A 22,696-nucleotide genomic window follows, 5' to 3' on the forward strand; every position below is an offset into this window, starting at 1 on the left:
CACCCTTGGTGTTAAATCTAACACCGATGTTTTTACAGTGTACCAGCAGGCCTGTACAGCGTATTGCACTACCAAAGAAATTAACCAGCATACATGTAAACATGTGTGTATACAATGTGTGAACTAATGATTGATCGTTGAGTCAATGTTTTTACTGTTTGAACGTCACTGTACAGTGTAAATTAGGCCCTACGTCCATGTGACGGGGGATGGGCATTCAGGGTAATATCTTTGGAGTGACTGTTGCGTAATGTATACCGAGTATAATATTATTATTTTGTATCGTAATTTGTTGTTTTGTTGAATATGACAAGGGCAATAATAAACAAACATACAGCCTAAATAAACATGAAAATAAGTGAAAACGCGCTGGCATTCATTACCCATCTATACACGCCTATAGGGGGATTCACACGTATAAAAATTACTGGGTAACAAAACGAGAAATTTGTAACCCGCTAGTAAACCGAGTTCTTTGCACGAGTGGACAAAAACCCAACAAAGCGCGGTCAGCAGCGCAATGCTAAACCCAAGAAATCTTGCTGTCATTAGCGCGCTAATCTTTGTCCCGCAGATACGTGTGAACGGTCGACCACAAAAACTCGAATCTTTCATATCCCATCATTCATAGCGCACGCCACAACGGCGTGCACTCGACAATGTATGTGAGGTTCAAGAACAACGCTTGTAGTTTTATCGATTTATTGATAGGCAATTAGCGAGTTACGAGTATTTCTGTAAGGGAGAAAGGCTGCAAAAATAAAAACAGACAAATAAAGAAACAGACAAAAAGCCCAACAAACTCTAGTTTCCGAGCGCATAGTATACTCTACTAACCAATTAATTTGGAGAGTGTCGATTAACGGTTTCAACAAAAACAAAGAAAACAAATAAAACAAAACAAAATAAAAACTCGAGTTTCGGGGAGCTTGGTAACCCGCTATATGGTACGTACAAACGCGGCTACTAAAGTAACACTCGTGGACCTTATACGTACAATTTCCTTCATAATACCCTATCAGTACAATGATACGACATGCGCTTGTTCACCCGGATCGTTCGCATTCATGATCATGCATGTCTTGATATTGTGTTTACTATCTTTCCAGTATGTAGAATATCTACGCGCCATTAGCCGGATCCACACGTATAACAACATAGCGGGATGACGACCCAGGATGACGATTGAACTCCAAATCTCGAGATTTTTCCCCCTCTTCACGCGTTTGCATGTACCGACAATATTTACGCAGCTGCCACACGGTAGTGTGATGTTGTCATTTACCCATTATTGTGATGCTCGTTTGAATGATGGAATATAAAATCTGGAGATGAGTAAAGTATTTTCGGTCAGCCGTTTACGCGGTCACCGGGAGCAAATCAGCGCACTATTTCAGAAATCAAGTGCAAGATTTGTTGGGGGTACCGTCGCGATGCTGATCGCGAAAATTAGTGGGATTTTGTGTGCACATTTGCAAAAATCTCGAGATTACGATGGTCATGTACATCTCGAGATTTGTATCCCGCTTTTTGGCATACGCGCGAACCCTAATAGTGACTCTTGTGTTTGTGGGGATATAGTTGTGTGCAAAACTTAGAACAATGTACAGTACACTGTATTGAAAAAAAATTACAGCCTAATAGTACACCATAATATAGTCTACTGCCGATTCCACAGCAGAGTAGATTACCAAAGGAACTGTTCACACAGTTTGAACAACCACCGTGGATACTCGCTGTGATGCCATCAACGTCGTTCCCCAATGTTCAACTCTTTAGACAGGTGGGCAGTGGTAGCAGCGGGCCAGATGGAATGAGGGCTGGGCATGGTTTTCGCCAGGAACGTTCAGGCTGTGAAGGGGCTCAGCCGAACTTCGGAGAGGTGGAGGAAGAAACTTTTCAGGAGAAAGACAGATGGATAAAGCGACTTGTCTCTGGCGATACTTCGTGGCCGGGAATAGAAAATCGGCATGTCCGAACCTCTCCAATTTTTTTAGTGCTTTTGGTTTTGGTTTTGTTATTTTGTTGAACACATCTGCCTGTGTAATAAAGAACAAAACAGAAACATTTTCATATATAATTTTATCATTACCATGGTTCCATGAGTAGACATTTTCTTCAACTAATATACGATTCAATTGCACATCCCGTAGTGGATGTACCAGAGTAAAATGATATTCACACAATGCCTTCCATTCTGACTAATAAGAAATTCGCGGAATAAAAATAAGCGTCATATAGGCCGATATAGGCCTTACGTGTTTTCACATCCTACAAAAAAACAAACAAACACAAAACAAAATAAAACAAAAACACAAATACACATGCACACACACACACACACACATACACACACAATGCGAAAAAGAACAGGTCACGTTTGTTGATATATTTCTTAGAATAACATTACCTTTGTTGACTGGCTTCCAATGCGCATTCCTGTCTTTTCTCGATTTGCTCCTGAGATCTATAAAAAAATTGATACAGTGGAATTAGAGATTCATTCTTTTTTCACGCGTAAACGTATATTGAAAGAGTAACGTCGGGTCATACAACGTATCTTATTGACTACCATGATTCATCGCAATATCCCGCGTTCCCTGTTAATGGAATCAATTGAGTTTTCACAAGTTAATTCCGAGACAAACTTGAGTTTTATTTATTCATTTATTTTTGGTGTCCTGTTCGGATCGCTTACAAAAACGTTCAATTCGAATTTTGATGACCCGAAAAAAGAAATGTATCGTGGCCTGCCAATGAAAGGAAACATTTTTTTCGACACAGTTCTCCGATGGAACCGTCAAAATATAAACTGTTTAGAAGTTTGGTGGTCTGATTTCATTTTCAGAGGTCCCGAGAAACCACTAAAGTGCCATTTGAGATGTAGAGTATCCATAGCCTACTGAAAGTGTAAAAGGAAAAGACATTGGTTGCATTCATAACCGACAATCTATGAAAAATTATACACGCATTGTTCCCAGGATGAAGAAGGGATTCATCCGGGGAACATAATCATAGCATCCTAATAAGTTTTAGAACCTGACATCAAGCTGTTCACACTGACTGTGATAACAAATTATGAAATGGAAATGGAATTATGCAACCTGCAAATCATCTTATAGCTTGTCAAATAACAAAATCTATTTCATATTTCCATTTATTATAACTTTCATAATTATTCAGCACTTCAAAGAAAAGGGCACATCAAAGCAAACAGCAATTCATCATGATGGATCTATGTACAATATGTACGATCTACATAGATGGACAAAACTGACACAGTGAATGAACAACCTACAGTCTTCTACGGCATATACAAGTAGAGTCTCAGTCGACTTAATAATAACAAACAGTAATTGAAGAGCTTTGAAAACAAAAGCAAACAAATCATAATACATAAAAAAGTATATAGGATACTACGCAGAGAAAATTGAATGAAAATGATACGCAAACACACGCACATTATCATGATGCATCGGACCACTGAACCTCCGCCAAACGGCCAGCGTTAGTTGTTATGTTGCAGGTATTGTATACTTCATTTTTATGATTATGATATGACAGATTAATTACATTATAAGGATGAGCTATGTAATATGATGTAGAAACGGTTATTATAAATAGGGGCTACTCAAAGGTAGGGAAAAGAAAATGACACGACGAGGGTGTAATGCTGCCGCGCCATTGTGTTCCCCTGTTTCTGATACTACCTAGTAGTATACAGTGTAGATCATCCCCTTCCAAATCTCATGTAAACTATACTCGACAGAAATTATGATCACCCCTTCCCCCATTCTCTTTGGGCACATATTATTCACTTTTAGAATTAATAACGAATATTCCTTCATTTTTGACTAACGAATCTCCTTTTTGGAATAACGAGCCTTATTTCGTTTTCGGATCGATACACATAATCTTGAGAATACTATGGACGCTTCAGAATAAGGAAATTTATTTCATTTTCAGATCAACGAACACTGCACTAAGGGACCCTACTTCATTCTCGTTTGGCCGATTACCCCTTGCGAATTTCATTACTCAGAAATCTATTTTTCTGAACTTTTTACACGCATAAAACCTTGAAAATCATGGTGAAAAAATAAAGTAATCAAGTCTTTTGTGGGTCATCCTACATACATCTTTTCTAGCAGGCACAGGATATTCTTCACGAGATAAACTTCAAGCTCTCACATCATGCACTTACGGATAAAGATGGGTCGGACTGACTAACTTCTACACTAAATGCCTGTATACTCACTTTTTCACTCAGGACATCGCGAGCTGGGGTCGGTAGATCCAGGTGTCGCGTCGGTTCATTTCTACGGGATGAAGGCATCTTGTCCAGTTTCAATAATCGCGATCACTTCGTTGTCCCCTACGCCTCATTTCGAAAGATTCTATATTCTTTTGCGAGATTTCTGGGTCGGAGACGTATGTATACCTCGTCTTGCAAAACCTAACTGTTTCAGTTGCTCTCGAGTCGGAATCCGTAGAGCTCTATACGCAGCATCACACCGAGGAAAAGAGACTATGTGCCCTCAAGTAAACAAACGGAACGACGCGACGGCTGATACCGCAGTGCGATCACAGAACTCCACGCACACACGACGTGCATACAGGTCTGCAAATGTGCCATGAACCCCCCGTGATTACGCAATATTCCCTCGCCGCGCCGTCTGTCTCCCAAATTCACGGAGGTGAAAAGGTCAACCTCCCAGACCAAGCCGTGCGGTACACATCGCTCGCGTGTGCGGAAGATAACGGTTGAAAAAGCCCCAAGCCCAATGTAGTCAAATTCAAACGGTAGAGGGAGGTAAGGTCGTATCACGGGGGAAAGTGTGGGTCCCACACTTTTATCGGACGACGTATTTTTGCATTTCTCAGCCATTTCTAGACCAATTTTTGTCAAACAAACTTTTGAATTCCCCATAAATTTCAATGCTCTTTCATATTTCATAAGTAGTTTCTCATTATCTTGCCAAAAAATTTCATCCCGACGTGCCATCATCAACCAAAACAGGACCTTCCCTTTAAGTTTAGACCGGTCTAGTTAGTTTAGACTTTGCAAGACTTGTGTTGAATTTTGTAGAATTTTCTTTATTGACTAACGTTAGACGGTCTATTTCCTAGTAACGCTACTACTGTTAACTAAGGATTGCAGATTGTGAACTGTCTGGAGACTGGAGTGGTAAACGTGCCACTGTTAGGCCCTATACCGTAGTTATGGGTAAACTCGGCCTAGCGGGTAAAGTCGGCCGCCAGCGCGCACAGTACAATTTTATGTACTGTGCGCGCTGGCGGCCGACTTTACCCGCTAGGCTGAGTTTACCTATAACTACGGTACCCGGTATAGCGAGGTGCCCGCACCTCGTCAGGGGCCCGAATACTGTCACCCCACGTAAAATTGTTTTAAGCGCACTAAACAAAAATTTATGCCCGGGACTGTGTTCAGTACGCTTGAAACTTGGCAGGGCTACCACAACCAAGCAAATTGTGGTGAAAACCGTACAGTTTTTCGCGAAAATCTGAAATTTAATCGGAATACGTGTTATAAGTATCATCACTGTCCCCGCACGCATCTTTTACGTGTATGTCTATGGGAGCATCACGGTCACCCGCACACGTCTTTTACGTGCTTTGCTATGGGAGCGCGGGTGACGAGTTGCGGGCCCCTTCCTTAGCGCGCAACTTTTTTGCATCGTTCGCGTTTGACGACGATAGTTGCAAATTTTCGATATCGATCAGTGAACTTGTGATTCCATTGGAATTTTCAGCATTTTTCCTGTATGTGAGTTGGATTTCAAAGAATTTCAGTGGCAAAATGTGATTCAAATATGTGCAAACATTAACTATGACGAGGTGCGGGTCACCCAGGTATACTCTCAGGGGGTTCTGCACAGTGTAGGAAGAAGAAGAGAAGAAGTTAGCTCTGCATGGTAATTTACAAGAACTGTGGCATTTAAATCTAACAAGTCCAATATGTTACCTAGCCTGACCAGACCGCTGTGCAAAGCACAGCAGTCTGACATGTACTAGTGTTTAAACTTTGTAAACGACCGTCGCTTTTGACGCCAAGACCACAAAAATGTCTTTTATTTTGTTTGATTTTAACAGTAATACCACCCACCTTTGTTATATCGTATTTTGCTGACGGTCGAGTTAAATTTGGTGTTTTGTTGGTATCCAAACCTTATTGTTGAATTTTTCGGAGTAGATTGTGCGATGATTCACAAAATCAACGAACTACCACGAACACTCAACCCGAAGTAGACATTTCTACCATGGTAGCATTTTACGTATGCCCGTGCATTTCGTGTGTTACGTAAAGCTTGTCGTCTTCTACGTACATGTATTTCTGCGCATGCTGCTCTCATGATTTGACGTCACTTCCGCTCCGACTAGCTCATCCACTTCCGCTCCGACTAGCTACGTTGTAGTGTAGGAGAGTGATTGCCATTCAATAACACGCAGAAGATGAGGAGTGAAGCAATACAGACGTTTACAGACCTGATTTTAAGGACGGATTTCGGTGGGTTTTTGACGTAATTAAAAAAAATATGCATACCGATTATTGAATGATTATCATAGATTACGGGGATTCCTTATATATTTTAGTTTTTCACGATTAATAAAGATATTGATGAAGGAAACGTACACCCACCGCTGAAAAATAACAACATCTGCGAAGGAGTAGATGTGCAGCCGCTGTCGCGAAGCGACAGCGGCTGCGTGTAGTTAGTCATTACCATGACCACAACAATGTTACGCTATCGATTACCGTTTAAAAAGTAGAAACTCTAACTCTTCTAAGTTCTATTGTATTGAAGCTTCACTTGATTTTGATCATTGAGTGTTGCTGGAATGTCAGTAGATATTAAAAGTAAAATTGCTGCTCTACTTCAACCACATTTGATATTGATATGACATTGTACTGTCTGTGTAGCGACTAGTCTGGCACCATGCCGCCTGTGGGCAAACGACAAGTTGGGCATGGAACAAAAATGGATGCCATCAGCTACGAGGACTTGCTTGTGGCACAGTACCTGGAAGGACTGAAGAAAACGGGAGCAAACCAGCCGAAGAAGAGGTGACTTTCAACTTTTCACTTGGCTTTGTTTAACTACACAAGTATCAAATAGTGTTTGAAGATCTGCACTCTAATAGAAATTATGTAGAAGTTATTTGTTTGGTTGTATTCATGCCAGAGTGTGCTTTATTGTTGTTTGTGTGCTTTCATTATAAATAAGGTAACAAATGTTGCCGCACAGCTTAGTTCGTGTAAAGGTATCTAAAATGCGAATTTATACAGGGCGCTCCTGTTACAATGAACATGGCAAGGAAATTCTATTACAGTGAAGTAAAAATTCAGGCCTCCAAATTAGTGTTATCAAAGTCTGTGGAGCAAATTCCCTTCAAATAACAAAATATTGATCAATGTAAGAAGAGAAAACTGCCAGTCTTGATTACTTTGTTATTATGGGAGTCGCCTGGCATATCCTAAAGCCTTGAATTACAGTCTAAACCAATTAAGGAGACTGTTGTTTCTGTGCAAATCCAAGTTTTTGTTATCATGTGTCCTATTGACTTTCTGTGTTATGCTGTCCATATTATTAACAGGTTTTCCCTATAAATTTGTTTTGCAGGCTCTCCAAATCTCCGAAGAACCACTCCCCTTATCTCCAGCGATTAGCTCACACGGAACTCATCGGACCCGCCTCGGGAGACACCAGGGGGCGTACACGTCCGGCTTCTGGCCGACGCCCGTTCTCTGCCACCAGCCAGTCGGGCTCGCGGTCGGAGCGGGAGAGGAAGCGCATCCATGCAAAGTTTGTGTTGGATGCATCCAAGCATAATGGAGTAGCCGAGGAGGACGGGGAGGATGCGGAAGACAGGAAGAGTCGGCATCGACCCGCCAGCGCTCCCGTCTACAAAGCACGGTGAGTTCCAGTCCAGCATGAAATTCACACCGAGGTGTCGGCAACTCCCGTTATAAAATGAATTCCTCTGAGGCAGTGGTTTTCTTTTGCTACAAATATTGAAGTTGCATTATAACCAAATGGAATTTTGCACTGTTGACATTTGAGATAATGATATTGGGACCTGAATTCTTACCTCTCTGTCGAAAAAATTTTGTTGTAACCGTGTTTATTGTAAAGTGAGAGTGCTGTATTCATCGTTTGCTCTCGTGGTAATGCAGTGTTTGGATCCATACCTCTTTCTCTCATGAAAGAATGATCACTTTGTGTGAATAAATAATTGTCCCCGCCGAACGAGTTCGAGCAGGGGACTATGAAACGGGCTCCGTACGTGTGTGTGTCCGTGTGTCCGTCCGTCCGTCTGTCCGTCCGTCCGTCCGTGTGTCCGTGTGTCCGTGTGTCCGTGTGTGCGTCCGTGTGTGATCAAAATCTTCAATTTGCTACTTCTCTGTCATTTATGAGCCAATTTTGATTCTGTTTGCTTTATATGATAGCACTACATGGGAGCTTTGAAACTTCTACACAGAATTTCAGTTGTGACCTTTGACCTTGACCTTTGACCTATATTGTACATTTTGCTACAAAATGCTACTCCTTCGCCATTTCTAACCCGATTTCGATTCCGTTTGCTTTATGTGATGGCACTAGGTGAGGGCTTCAAAACTTCTACACAGAATTTTGACCTTTGACTTCTTTGACCTTTGACCTTGATTTTTTGACCTATATTGTACATTTTGCTACAAAATGCTACTCCTTCGCCATTTCTAACCCGATTTCGATTCCGTTTGCTTTATGTGATGGCACTAGGTGAGGGCTTCAAAACTTCTACACAGAATTTTGACCTTTGACTTCTTTGACCTTTGACCTTGATTTTTGACCTATATTGTACATTTTGCTACGAAATGCTACTCCTTCGCCATTTTTAACCCGATTTCGATTCCGTTTGCTTTATATGATGGCACTAGTTGAGGGCTTCAAAACTTCTACACAGAATTTTGACCTTTGACTTCTTTGACCTTTGACCTTGATTTTTGACCTATATTGTGCATTTTGCTACAGAATGCTACTCCTGCGCCATTTCTAACCCGATTTCGATTCCGTTTGCTTTATGTGATAGCACTAGGTGAGGGCTTCAAAACTTCTACACAGAATTTTGACCTTTGTCTTCTTTGACCTTTGACCTTGATTTTTGACCTATATTGTACATTGGCTACAAAATAATACTCCTTCGCCATTTCTAACCCAATTTCGATTCCATTTGCTTTATGTGATGGCACTAGGTGAGGGCTTCAAAACTTCTACACAGAATTTTGACCTTTGACTTCTTTGACCTTTGACCTTGATTTTTTACCTATATTGCACATTTTGTTACAAAATGCTACTTCCGGCGGGGACATATGTTACGCACCGCGTAATTTCTACTTTTCCTTGTTCAACTTGAAAAGCACTCCTTGCTACATGTAGTTTCACAGCATGCACCCAAATGGATTCATTGTAGTACAATTGTAGGTAATAAGACTTGCATACTACATTTCTTTAAATGTATAACTGAACAACTCAAAGTCTGGTGCAGTACACAGATATATATTATACAAACAATAAATACACAAACACAAGCATGCATGCATACATTATTATAATCATATACACAGACATACAAACAGACATACATACTGTGAGACAAAGAGCCAGCATACCATTTGCTTTTCCAGAATGTTCACATACATGTAATATTCTACTTCTCGGCTTGTGCAATTCTCAAACCCGAGGGTCTTTTCTCTTTGCTGGTAATCATGTCAAAAAAGATTAACAGCAAAAGAAAGTGAAAATATAGAAAATATGTGATAGCTATTTAAATTTAGCTCTGTGGGTATGGTCGTTCTTCAGTGGTGGACTGCTATTAGCACTTCCCTGGTTATGCTTATGAATTGTATTTCTCTTTTGTTGACAATAATTGCTTCAGGCCATGGAGTGGGCGATCAGCGACATCTTCAATCTCCACGTTCTCCCACACTTCCAAGCTAAAGAGCCAGTACAAGCAGCAGCCTCACGTCATCCGGGCCATGTGCTTCCGCAATGGCAGCCGGGAAAAGAGCGTCAAGATCACTGCACCGACAATGAAAATTGTAAGTCACTTTCCCCACACATACGGAATTGATAAATAATGATTGTTTATGTACGTCATAGAGGAGGTCAGAATGTGATATCATAGCCATTCATTGCCGTGGAAACTGGTTCTAAACAACCTCGCCTTCATTGTTGCTAACCATGCACACAACTGGTTTTAATGTGAGCCATAACAAAAGACTGTTACATCATCATCTCAATAGTGCTATTGCTTTATTGGTTCATTATTAACATGCATTAAAAGAAGCAATATGATGTCCAAAGTGCCTGAAATTCATCATGTTATGCTCTGTCAGGCATAGTATTTCGAGATGCATCCATGAAAGTGCAAATCCTGTTCATTATATCGAAGAGTTAGCATCGTTTCTAGAAACTTACTCTGTGTATGAATCAAACTTTGAACCAATTCTAACAATATTCCTTGTGAAGCTAATTTCATTTGCTTTGCTGGTGAAATAATGGTTGATAAAGAATACATGAAAATCAAAAACAACTGGCATATTGGGAATGGATTCTGGATATAAAACATTTATTCTTCCTCATTTTGATTTAGTTCCTTGAGTACTGCACCATCAAACTGGACTTTGAGTTTGCGGCCAGGCGCATCTTCTTGGAAGACGGCACGGAGGTTAAGACTGCGGAGGAAATTCCGAAAGACGGAGAGGTTTACATCTCAGGAGGAGAGCCTTTCAAGAATCCATTCAAGCCAGTCAAAGGTCAATATTTCTTCCTGATGCCTTTTGATAGAGACAGTGTATAGAAATTAATAATCTTAATGATAGTAGCAAATTCTTATGTAGTGCATTCCAGACTTGAAAAGAATTTCAATGCGCTTTACAAACAAATTATAACCTAATACAAAATAAACCAAGGCGCACCAAAAATTACAATTTACCAAATACGATATATTACCGTACAATAATTATTTCTTACACATACGTAAGGGGTCAAAGTTGCCAATACATCCGACATAATTACATGAATAAGTTCAAATTTAACAAACATATGCTAATGTATACAAATAAGTTTTGAGTTTTTGTTTGAGATTGTCAATCTGCATCTGACTGCTCAGTGGGTGTGGCAGAGAATTCCATAATGTAGGTGCAGCTTAAGAATAAGCCCTGTCCCCATAAGACTTTGCGTGATGGTAGGTGCAACAAGTAAGTTTTGAGCAAGTAAGTTTTACATCAAATACTGTGAATTTGTTATGTTTCTGAGAAGCCAGGGCTTGACTCTGGCAGTACCGTCAGTATTTTGATTGAAGCTGGTGAGATATTAGTGTGTGTGTAGTTCATCATGTGAGTGTACATTAGATTTAGATCATGAGAGCTGTGAGGACTAAAGCAGATACATGGAATCATGTATGTTCTTTTACTACCGAGATTGACTGTAAGAATACTGGACTAGTATCATGTTCTACTCTGTAGCTACAAGAAATGTATTTGACTTTTAGGGTAGTCAATTTATGTATTTTGTATGATTTTGGGTGTACAGTGCTTTGCTTGTGCAAATCACACCTAGGTACAGTACTTGTGTATGTGAAAGATGATTTGATAAAGGTACTCACTGTATAAATAAGATTTTGCTGAAGCTTTGATTCTGTTCGAGAAATCTTGTGCTAGAATAACTTTCTTTTGCTGTTAATCTTTTTTGACATGATTACCAGCAAAGAGAAAAGACCCTCGGGTTTGAGAATTGCACAAGCCGAGAAGTAGAATATTACATGTATGTGAACATTCTGGAAATGCAAATGGTATGCTGGCTCTTTGTCTCAAAGTACATATATATGTCTGTTTATATGTCTGTGTATATGATTATAATAATGAATGCATGCATGCTTGTGTTTGTGTATTTATTGTTTGTATGATATATATCTGTGTACTGCACCAGACTTTGAGTTGTTCAGTTATACATTCAAAGAAATGTAGTATGCAAGTCTTATTACCTACAATTGTACTACAATGAATCCATTTGGGTGCATGCTGTGAAACTACATGTAGCAAGGAACTTTCATGTTTCAAGGAGTGAATTGATGTTAGAAAGGTTAGCCTGATGGGCCATTAGATTTGTGTCGTCTTATTTTCCAGGTATTGTCAAGAAGAACATGCAAGCAGCGTGGACACTAGAGGGAGTGGTTCTCCCTAGCAACAAGAGGAAGACCCGCACAACGCTGTCGGCACGAATGAGGTTGGTAACATTGCCATGTTGCATCTCAGCAGTAGCCTATGGCATGTTATCTAGCATGTTTACTGGATCTTTCAAGTTTGTGAGTCTGTTTTGCAACCCTGAAATTTAGATTGCTTTCAAAAGCAAGTATATTGTAGTGGTAGGCAATTCAGACCTTTCCTCTGAAAGATAAAACTCAAAACTTCTCTATGATGGAGGGGGGGGGGGGGGGGGAGAAAACTAAAGATTTCCAGAGAATATATTTGGACCTGGGAAAAATTCCAACCATTAATCTGTGAAGGAAAGTTGAATGCGTTTTCATGTGACATGGGGGATAATTTTCATTTCTTTCTTTTTTTTCTTTACAAAGTCTGAGGTGTATTAGGGTAGGATTTCATACATGATGTGTGGAGACAATCCTTCGACCATGCAAAATTTTGTGACATTTGCAAAAGGGATAGCTGACCTTCAAGCACTGCTTCTCTTGGAGTTTCCACCATTATATCAATCTTCTCTCTTTTGTTTCATTAAATTTACACTTCTTTCTTCATGTATAATCATGAATGTATTGTATCTTGTTATTAGGATCACATTTGTTGTAGTGATGGTAAATGAAGAATCAGATTGAAATGAATTGAATGTTATTTGCAAAACACTTCACTTGACATTTTATGTCAAATACAATTAATCAATGGGGACACTAATGCTGCAAGTCGTATTCTAGTAGAAATGTTATTCTCTTGTTTATGTAGCAAATTTTCTGACCTAACTTGGCAAGCGGGAAAATGTTCATGCTAATGCCTCGCCTGTAAAATGATGCTACACGTATTGCGCAAATAAACGCAAGAGAAGGAGACAGTTAGTCTATACCCATGCCTGTTCAATGCAACTAAGAATATATACTGTACATGTAAAAAACATCTTTTGTGCATTTCCATAGGAACATGTTGCCATCAAACATGAGGCGTGTCATGGTGTTTGCCAACGGTGACTCATCAGAGTCCCACGAAGTGGTTGCCAACGTGGGCCAACTCAACCAGGTGAATATCGTCTATGTTTGAAGGTCTGGCCTCCAGGGTAGACTTTTTGAAAGAACTCACCCATGCATGCATTCAGATTGTCTAGTCTGTTTTATTTGCATAAGGGTGCAGTGCCATTTTTCCCCTTTTTTGTACCTGGTTTTGAAAAGAATAGGGAAGACATAGAGACTGAAGTTTGTGGAGTTTAGATCCCAGGTTGCTGGTGGAGTGATATGTGCTGGAACTGCTTTCATTGAAGCTTGTGTTTACTCTCTTGTTTCACCCACCCTCCCCACACCTCCCCCCAATAAAAAAAAGAAGAAAAAGAAAAATGTTTCTAGATCATACATTTTGCAAGTTTTATCATGCAGTCAATGCTCAATATAGGTTGCAAAAAGATGAAAGATCATGATTAATTAGTATTTTCTCACTTTCATACAAAGCTGTATTTTTATTTATTTATTTATTTATTTATTTATTTATATATTTATTTTTTATTTTATTATTATTATTTTTTTTTCAAAATATCAACTCTGTCCTGCTACAGTTTCTGGACTCCTGCACCAGTAAGCTCAACCTCACCAGCCCTGCCAGGTTCATATACAGGTGGGATGGGCAGAAGATTGAAGACCTGGAAGAAAGTAAGTTGTGTAAACACACCTCTTTATTTTTTTGTTTTTGCTTAACATTGATTAGTTTTTATCATATTTCATCATCGCTTTAATTCTGTTCTGTTTCAATATTTGACAAGCAGGACAAATTGTGCTGCAATATTTCTGTGAAGTTTATCTTTGTGGGTATTAAAGCTCACCTGATATTGCATTAATTTGCACTCCATTCTCCCCATTCCACCATGTATTGTAAATTATTAAGTTGTATCCGCAGATTTAATGAGCATGTCATGGAAAGCTAGTTGACAATATGTAACCTCCACATGTTTGTATTTTAATAGTTTAACTACACATTTCTTTGTGTCAACAATTTTATGTTTACTATGATAAAAGTGTTTTATTCTTATTGTTCAAGTTGTACCTGTAGTTTTTATCATACTTTTCTCATTGAATGCCATTCACTCTTGTCTGGTATGCTATGGAAAAATGTAATTCAATGATGAGTACAGCTAAGTAGTGTTATTTCAATAAAAGCTTTTAATTATTTTGTTCTCTTGTCCAAACAGTACCCAAACTGGACTCATGTCTGCAGAGCAGCACAACACCCATCTATGGCCCGGTTTGGATATCGAAGGGGGAGAGGTTCAGCGCCCTCGCTGCTACAAGTAAGTGGCCTGTACAGCAGTCAGCAGTGTTTGTAATAGTACTTTAAACTTCTCTATACACCATATATATCACAGAATCCTTATTTTCTTGAGTCAGGTGTTCTTTGTAAAAATGTCAACTAGTACATGGGCTGTGAATATCTGCTTCATTTGAATGATCTTGGAATCACATTAAGAATACATTGTAGTACTACACTGTAGCAATACTTAGTGCTTTTTCTTAAGTTAATGCCATTAATTGGTTTTCGATGCAGGATCACTGATTTGCTTTGTGAAAATGAGTGATACAAATTTCTTCCTCTGTTGCTGTACTCCATAATCTCAAATTTAACCAACTTGTCGGGAAGTTCAGATTCACAAAAAATTAGACTCGCTAAATGCAGTGGGGTATACAGTCATTTTAGTGTGCATTCTATTTATCACTGGAAGTGTTCCGATATGTAATTTACTAATTGGCTTTGGATCTTTTTAGTTTGTTGTCAGTGTGGCACATTTTTATGAGTGTATGAGTATGTGTTCAGTGTCAAGTTTTGTAACTTTTATATTTCTGTCAATAGGTGTGATATGGGTGTTGGTGATAGTTATGTGTGCTATGTGAATCCTAAGTATGAGTATGACTTGTATACATTGTATTCTGAACTCAGTGTTTGCCACATTTGCATGCCCATTTCTGTCGACAGCTTGCCAACTTAGCATAGTCTGCTAAAATGCACAGCTGCGCACAATCAGATCGGTAGATAACGACCTGCCACAGTATACTGAAAGATCATAGTCATGGTGATGTCGAATTTATGTCACAGCAAAGCTTGCAATTTTCTCCACAACTGGACAACATTTCTAGCAGAAATACTTCTATGAAAAGTTACTTGGCTTTGAAAAAACAGATTGCTTTCAAAATGCACTAATGCGATGCAGTCTCCGAATAGTGTTGGACACAGGTAGTTTACAGTGTGGCACACAAAGAGTTTAACAATCAACTGCGTGTGGGGAGTGCTGGATTTGACAGCTAGTGGATTCTATTTCTTTCATGTATTGCTGACAAAGTAGGAATACTGTCTCCTGGGGCCCGTTTCATAAAACTTGTCATCAGTGACAAGTTGTCATAGGTGTGACAAGCTACTGAAATCCTTGCATCTGATTGGCTGAGAGCAAATTTGTCATATAAATGTCACAGTGGCAGTTGTCACTGATGACAAGTTTTATGAAACGGGCCCCTGGTGATCATCTTACCAGCATTGGAAATGGAGTGTTAAACCCTTTCTGTGCCAGGATCAATGGACAGTGTGTACAATGCTATGTGATTCTCTGTGCCAATCGACGCTCGAAGCATACAGAGGGTTAAGTAGAATTAAATTTTCTTCCCCTGCCAGATTTCATGAAGGAAATTGTGAAGATCTGCAAGCAGCAGGTGAAGCTGAACCGGACCAGACTGAGGGAGCTGCAGCAAGGGGAGGCAGCGGCCGAGGAGAGGGGCAATGCTGGGGAGGCAGCAGTCATGCAGAGAGAAGCCAAACAGGTGTGCATTAAATATTAATCTTTTTATATAGTGATGGTGAATTCTGTAATCTGATTGGTCAATCAACCATGCAATATATCCCATATTGCATGAATGTGGTTATTGCCCTCGTTGTATTTCATGTTTTACATTATCTGCGTGCATCAAAGCCGCACGTGTGTGTACATTTTGTGTTTGCATATGTGTGATTGGAAAGTAGGTAGTTACTGTTGAGTCAGCGATAACCTTTACATTTTGACTTGTGCTTCCCAAAGGTCGAAGAACAGATTGGAGAGCTGCAAGAGGCTCAACTGAAGATGGAAGATGTGATCGACTCCATAAGTGACAAGACTGCAGAGGAAATGGTGAGATTCTTTAATGAAAGACTGAAATTATAACACTCCTCAATGAACCAGTGACAAAAAGAAAACAAAGAGCAAAACAGATAAAAAAAGAACAACCAAACAAAGTATAAGCCTTTTTTTTCGATATAATGATTATGCCCAATCTCAGGACAAATTTGGGAAAAGAAACTTGTACAGAGTATTACATGTACATACTGTAAAAGTGACAAATTTCACAGGAGTATTTTTTCTTGCTCAGTTGTGTAAAATTGGGTTTTGCTTGTTTTTTAATTCTGTGGAATCGAATTGATGAAATGTTATTACATCTTACAAGCAAAAGTATTCACACACACTTTTATTTTTGAACCAGTTTTGTGTCGCACAAAACGCATGGAAAATGCTTTACTGCAATTATTTTCACTTTTACAGTTTTATCCAGCCCTTTTGATTTCAAATTGTTAGATTGATTTAAATCACAGGCAAAAATCAATTTGAGTTGTTGAAAAATTATCATTTGAAGATGAGCATAGCTCTCTTACAGGGATAAACAAATGTGGGATTGTATTTGATTGATCCTCTTGATAGGTATTGCCAGTTTGCATTTGTCATTAAATATAAAAATAAATGCATTGTGGTTGAAGTTCAAAGGTTAGCTTGTGTAATGCACACAAGATACATCTAATGAAATTGTTCTCATGAAGTTTATAGCCATATGTTCAGCATTTTTTTAAGTGAGTTGAGCCAATAGTTGTATACTTACTTGCTAGATCTAAATGGGTTTAATCTTGATTACAGCTACTGCAGTGACAAGTACAATTGTAAGAAGTCATCCAGAAATTGATGGACATTGGAAGAAAGTGTAGAAAATGGGTATTTCACATACCGGTACTTTGAAAACCACTTACCATTTTAAATATACTTTTTGTTCCTATGTAATCAGTCGGAGGGTCACTCTTTCAAGCTGAAGCACATGAAGGCGCTAGACTCTTCACACAGGCTGGTGGGACAACAGGGTCTCAAACTCAAGGTAGGGTGAATACGCCAGTACCATTTCAGGAGCCTGGCTCCAGAAGCTACACATTTCAACACTCTAAAACAGGAACAGTTTTTTTCGTACAGTTTGTATATGCCATGAGCACTGTCTGACATGGAAGTCAGCTGCTTTTGAAGTAACAGCAACAACTTGATAAACCTCAAGGCCGAAGAAAAAAACAAAACAAAACAAAACCCCAAACTAACACCAGAGAAATGTTCATGCATCTTTGAAAAATCCGAAGCCAAAACCTAATCTCTTGTTCTTTTACTACTGTTGTAAGAATGAACCTACATTGTGTCTTGAAAATTGTTTCAAAATCCATGCAAAGATTTTAGTTATATTGCTAACAGACAAACAAACCAACGAAGAAACAAACACTGGCAAAAACACCTAAAGCAGCAGAGACACAATAACTGTGATGGACAGCACACAAGTTAGTGTTTTTGGTGTGATTCTCTATCATGTAGACTGTGTGGCCATAACATGTCTAGAACATCCAGAACCCAAGTTATCTGTTCAAGAATGGCACCGTAGGATAACATTTACTGGAACTGGATAAAGTTAGACTATCGTGGTGTATGTAAGCACTCGGTAATACTAATATTCCACCAGGGGCCCGTTTCATAAAACTTAATATCAGTGACGACTGCCACATTTCTATGACAAATTTGCTCTCAGCCAATCAGATGCAAGGATTTTAGTAGCTTGTCACAACTATAACAACTTGTCACTGATAACAAGTTTTATAAAATGGGGCCCAGATCTTTGAGTAATATAATTGTGTGAACTGAAAGGCAACTGTGACCAATTTGAGAAAACCTCAGTGGCAGGAATCGGGGAACCACATACATCCAAGTCCAGTTTTGTCAGCAGCAAAATGCTCATCATTTTTGTCTCCCATTATGCCGTCTTTCGACAGGTGTTTGAAAATGGCCGCAATAACGGCGAGGAGACGGTCTTCTTCAACCTCAAGGAAGCATCCAAAGGTATCCAGGGTGACAAGACTATTCTCATGCAGAGGGTGAGTGTCTGGGTATCTTTGCACATTTTATCAAAAGTCCTCTCATTCCTTCTCTTAATCTGTGTGTGCTGTTGTATCACACAGAAGATGCAGTTCCTCCACTCCTTGAATGTGTGTTTGTACGAGCTTGCATTCACATGTATTATGTATTTACTTTTGAACCAAAAGTGCAATTGTGCAATGATAGCATTTCTTTGTTGGTCTTTTACATGTAAGTAAATTTGTATTCATAGTTACTGTAGGCCCCATCCATGCTCAATCACTTGATGTACCTCACTTCTCTTTCAAAAACAGAAGAAGAAAAGATAACATTGTAAGAACTCACCTTTGTAAGAGAGAAAGAGTACTATACTGATAGTTAAAGGGTCTCTGCAGTCCAAATGTGTGTTGACCTCTATTGATGACTTTTGGTCTGTGTATAACATATCACTGAATGCCTCATGAAAATATGCATCATATACTTTTAATCATTTTTCCTAATTTTGTATGCACCCCGTAAAGCCCCACCTCAACCCTATTCCCACCGGGGGGGCATTTTGGCCCCCCCTCGACGTTTCGCGTGATTATTCCGCGACGTGTGATGCTCTTGCCGTGACATTTTATGCCTTTTTTCTTTTAAGTATCGCGCAACTTTTGAGACCAAATTTGTTGCTCACGGGCATACCGTTTTGAAGCCACGCCCCTTTGAAAAAAATTTGTCGACCCAAAAATTGCTCAAAAATAGGAGTTTGTGTACAAATCCAATGTAAGTTGTGTTTTTGCAATTTATTCATATAAATATAGATATTTTTACTTTCAGTGGCTGATAATGATTTATTCTAGCCTGATTATGCTTAAAAAGTTTCTGCGAAAAATTTTGATGAAAAGAAACAAAAACAAAAAGTAAAAAACAAAGAAATACATAAGGAATTCAGTAAACAATAAAATACATAAGAAATGATTATGAAGCCGAATTTTTGCTTCAATATTATTGTTGAGGATATTGAAAAGAATATGTTCACCAAAAATTAGAAGTCTTGGAGCTTTATTTTGTTATTTATAGGCAAAAAAATTATGTTTGCATAAATTAGCATAAATTGATTAATATAAAATACATAGATTAAAATTTGAAAAATCGAACTATACCGTCTTGTAGATTACATTGGCCTCTACCTTAGTGCAAATTTTCGCGAGGATCGCGCGATCCACGACCGAGATCTGAAGGGGGGCCAAAAAGACCCCCCGGTGGTTTCAAGTCCCTCAAAAAACCCGGTGGGATTAGGGTTTAAAAAAAAAAAAAATCCTCCAGACTATCTTTATTCGTATTACAGCCATGACATCATCCTCCTGTAACACTACAGGTGAACAATAGACACAGTACAGTTATGTGCCTTAATACCGTTCATTGCCATAGTACTACAAATGTACCTGCACTTACTCACAACAGCATCACATGTTCATTTTCAAGCAAATGTTTCTGACAAATTTTTGGCGTAGCGATAAATGGTAATTCAATTATCTTTGTTTAATATTCAGCGAAAATTCATAACTTTTAAATAGGTTGCCCAATTTTCGTCAAACTTCAGTGATTTTTTTGAATAATTTCGCACTGACTCGAGCCACATTTTGGGTTTCATTCCCCTTTATTGAGATACATATCACCATTTGTGTGTTATTCTTTGTGAATTACTCAACCACAGTTACTGGATACTATCACTCGCTGGGTGCAGCCAGAGCAGAACACGACCGCACTTAGCACCATCGTCACCAAGATTTTCGACAACAGGGGCCGGGAGATCGGTGACGTCTACGATCTCAAGAACGACCAGAAAGTCTGGGTGTCGTTTGGCGAGCCGTATAGAGACCCTCATGGTGAGTCAGTTGAGTGTGAGCTTTTGAGATTATTTGGTCATTTCTAGTTTTTAAACTAAGCTGCATGAGATAATGACAGTGGGGCTCTTTATAAAGAAGACTGATATTACCAAACCCTCTTATAAGAAGGTGAATTTGTAGGTGTAGTGAGGAAGCTGAATAATAGGGAAATTGCCATTGATGGTTTTTACATGTAAGTCCTTATTATGACAAGTTTCACCTTTAATTTTGTAGTCCACCTCACAAAGTTTGTTGTTTTTACCCTGTGTCTTTCCACCTTGTTATGTTCCTCAAAATTGCCTCACAATTATCTCACCAACTAGGGCGAATGAAATTGAAAGTGCACTTTAAAAATGTTCTTTCTGCTCTTGTAGGGAGTGCTTCATCCAGGATACCACATTCACTGAATCTAACCTCCACAACATTCAACTTTCTATAGCATAGTCGCGTAATCAACAAGTTGGGAAAAGAGGAGCTCTTTTTTTTCGGGGGGGGGGGGGGGGGGGGAGGGGGGAGGTTGGTGTATGGGATTGAACAGGGATATTGATGAACAATTTGATGAATTAATAATCAAATAGATATATAGATAGACAAATGAGAAAGAAATGAAAATGGAAGAGACAATGAGAGAGAGAGAGATAGAGAGAGAGAAGAAAGAGTAGAAAGTGGTAAAGAGAAAGAGGGTGAGAAGGCAGAGGAGGAGGAACAAAATAATGATTTTCTATTGTATGGTTATTTCTAAATAGTTCTATGTACTTACCCATGGTTAAATATATATTTTGTAACAGTGTACTGTCTACAGCTGGTTCTGGACAAGGCAGTTGGGTACAAGGATTTCAGCCAGGCCTACGGGGAGCCCAACAGGGTGGTGGTCCGAGAACCTCTCCTGGCCGAACAACTGCCGGAAGGAGCCGAAAAGTGAGACAAGGGGACGTGATAAAGTTGCTCTTGACGGCAACAATATGATAATGATATCACTGTAGTACTAATGATGGTGGCGACAGTGGCGCTGCAGATATTTTCATGCATTTTGCCCAATGTGAAATTAGTGTGAATACAAAGTGTGTAAATGTTTTACTTATTGTACAGGTGACTTCTGTTATAAAGATGCTCTCAGGACTAGCTGTTTTCTGTCGATATACTGAAAATTTGTAACAGCTTATCAATAAAATATAATTATAAATATATACAGTTATATTGTGTAAAGATACAATTTTTTTCAATTTTTGGACCTAAATTTTCACTTTCAGAAAGTTTCATTGTGACCTTATTTCACTATAACAGGAGTACACTGTATTGCATTTTGGCTATTTGTAGTTTCCTTGATGTTAGCTAGTCCTGTAGCGTGTAATATGGACCAGATGCCCCTTATCGCAGTATGGGTTGCCAAAACCCTTCACCGTGTGGCGGCAGTGAGCTACTGTATTTGAAATGCCTGCTCAATTGTTGTGACTGTGCACAACAGTAAAAACATGCAAAATACCTCTTACCCAGCTGAGCACAAAAAAATTTATCTTGCAAAAATTTCAGCTTTTACAGTACTGGCCAGAATCATCCCACAAAAGTAAAAACGTGCAAAATTCATCTTAATACCAAGTCAAATTAATCCCCAGAAAAATTAATCTTGCAAAAAAAACCCACTTGCTTTTACACTCCTGGCCAAAATCATTCCTCAGAAGTAAAGACGTGTGAAATTTACCTTACCCGACGGAGCCCCCCAAATTTCCGCTTTTGCAGTACTGGCTAGAATCACTCTATCATGGCACTTTGCTGGCCAAACCATTTCTATTATCCCAGACATACTTCGTGGATGGTGCGAGACTGCTACCCAGAAGAGGCCTTCCAGGAAATCAACGAGGACACGCCCCTTGAGGTCAGGGAAAAGGTCAAGGCGGATATGAGGTCACATGACCTACACTATGATGCCCACTTCCTTCAGCATGAGGTGAGTTGTTATAGGAGGAGCAGAGGAAAAGGGTTAAGTCTGAAGGAATCGGTGTATGTATAACTTTTTTTTTTTTTTTTTAACCTGTTAGGAAACCTTACATGTTACTGCGTTCTTATGAACATTCAATTTGTGAGCTACCTCTCTGAATGGTTATGTTGCCAATTATGAATGTATACATTATTGTTATTGTTGTCTTTATTGTGTACATCTCACTCTGTGTGTAATCTACTTTGACATAAATGCTTTTTGTTAAGACCGCGATTTATGTTGTAATCAGTAAAAGGGCATTTTGTAGTATGGAAGATAATGAAACCATTCTTATATAAGCACATCCTACCTATGGTACGGTCTCTATGTGCATATAAAAACTAATAGATTGACCAAAATCTGAAGGTTTAAAGTGATGTGTTGAGTATTTCATGTCCATGTAACATGGC

The 22,696-nt window shown here is 39.1% G+C and overlaps 2 protein-coding genes across 2 annotated transcripts in view; one reads left to right on the forward strand and one right to left on the reverse strand.

The window, feature by feature from the left end:
- Positions 1-22,696, forward strand: part of LOC139709533 (doublecortin domain-containing protein 1-like) — a 63,738-nt gene that overhangs the window by 8,743 nt on the left and 32,299 nt on the right. Inside the window, exons 2-16 of the mRNA XM_071621491.1 lie at positions 6,944-7,087; positions 7,644-7,937; positions 9,940-10,102; positions 10,657-10,819; positions 12,191-12,290; positions 13,210-13,309; positions 13,836-13,929; positions 14,466-14,564; positions 15,935-16,080; positions 16,335-16,424; positions 17,344-17,430; positions 18,359-18,460; positions 20,140-20,311; positions 21,100-21,229; positions 22,109-22,256. Of these exons, the coding sequence (XP_071477592.1) occupies positions 6,960-7,087; positions 7,644-7,937; positions 9,940-10,102; positions 10,657-10,819; positions 12,191-12,290; positions 13,210-13,309; positions 13,836-13,929; positions 14,466-14,564; positions 15,935-16,080; positions 16,335-16,424; positions 17,344-17,430; positions 18,359-18,460; positions 20,140-20,311; positions 21,100-21,229; positions 22,109-22,256 (2,016 nt within the window). The 5' untranslated portion in view covers positions 6,944-6,959. The remainder of the gene's footprint in view (positions 1-6,943; positions 7,088-7,643; positions 7,938-9,939; positions 10,103-10,656; positions 10,820-12,190; positions 12,291-13,209; positions 13,310-13,835; positions 13,930-14,465; positions 14,565-15,934; positions 16,081-16,334; positions 16,425-17,343; positions 17,431-18,358; positions 18,461-20,139; positions 20,312-21,099; positions 21,230-22,108; positions 22,257-22,696) is intronic.
- On the reverse strand, positions 1,672-4,899 carry LOC139709532 (uncharacterized). Its single transcript, XM_071621490.1, has 3 exons — positions 4,259-4,899; positions 2,411-2,467; positions 1,672-2,039 (listed from the first exon to the last, which is right to left on the reverse strand). Exons 1-3 carry the CDS (start codon positions 4,334-4,336, stop codon positions 1,776-1,778), a joined length of 399 nt encoding a protein of 132 aa, XP_071477591.1. The 5' UTR covers positions 4,337-4,899; the 3' UTR covers positions 1,672-1,775.

This window comes from Diadema antillarum, unplaced genomic scaffold (assembly GCF_040938485.1).
Source record: "Diadema antillarum isolate AM-2024a unplaced genomic scaffold, OU_Dant_1.0 seq00001441_RagTag, whole genome shotgun sequence".
In the NCBI taxonomy this organism is placed as follows: Eukaryota; Metazoa; Echinodermata; class Echinoidea; order Diadematoida; family Diadematidae; genus Diadema; species Diadema antillarum.

Bases quoted from the DNA above. Each gene is read 5' to 3' on its own strand.
- LOC139709532 (XM_071621490.1), bottom strand. From the start codon at position 4,336: ATGCCTTCATCCCGTAGAAATGAACCGACGCGACACCTGGATCTACCG. The intron at 2,468-4,258 runs GTGAGTATACAG...ATTTTTTTATAG, and splicing joins GCGATGTCCTGAGTGAAAAA to ATCTCAGGAGCAAATCGAGA. The intron at 2,040-2,410 runs GTAATGTTATTC...TTTATTACACAG, and splicing joins TTGGAAGCCAGTCAACAAAG to GCAGATGTGTTCAACAAAAT.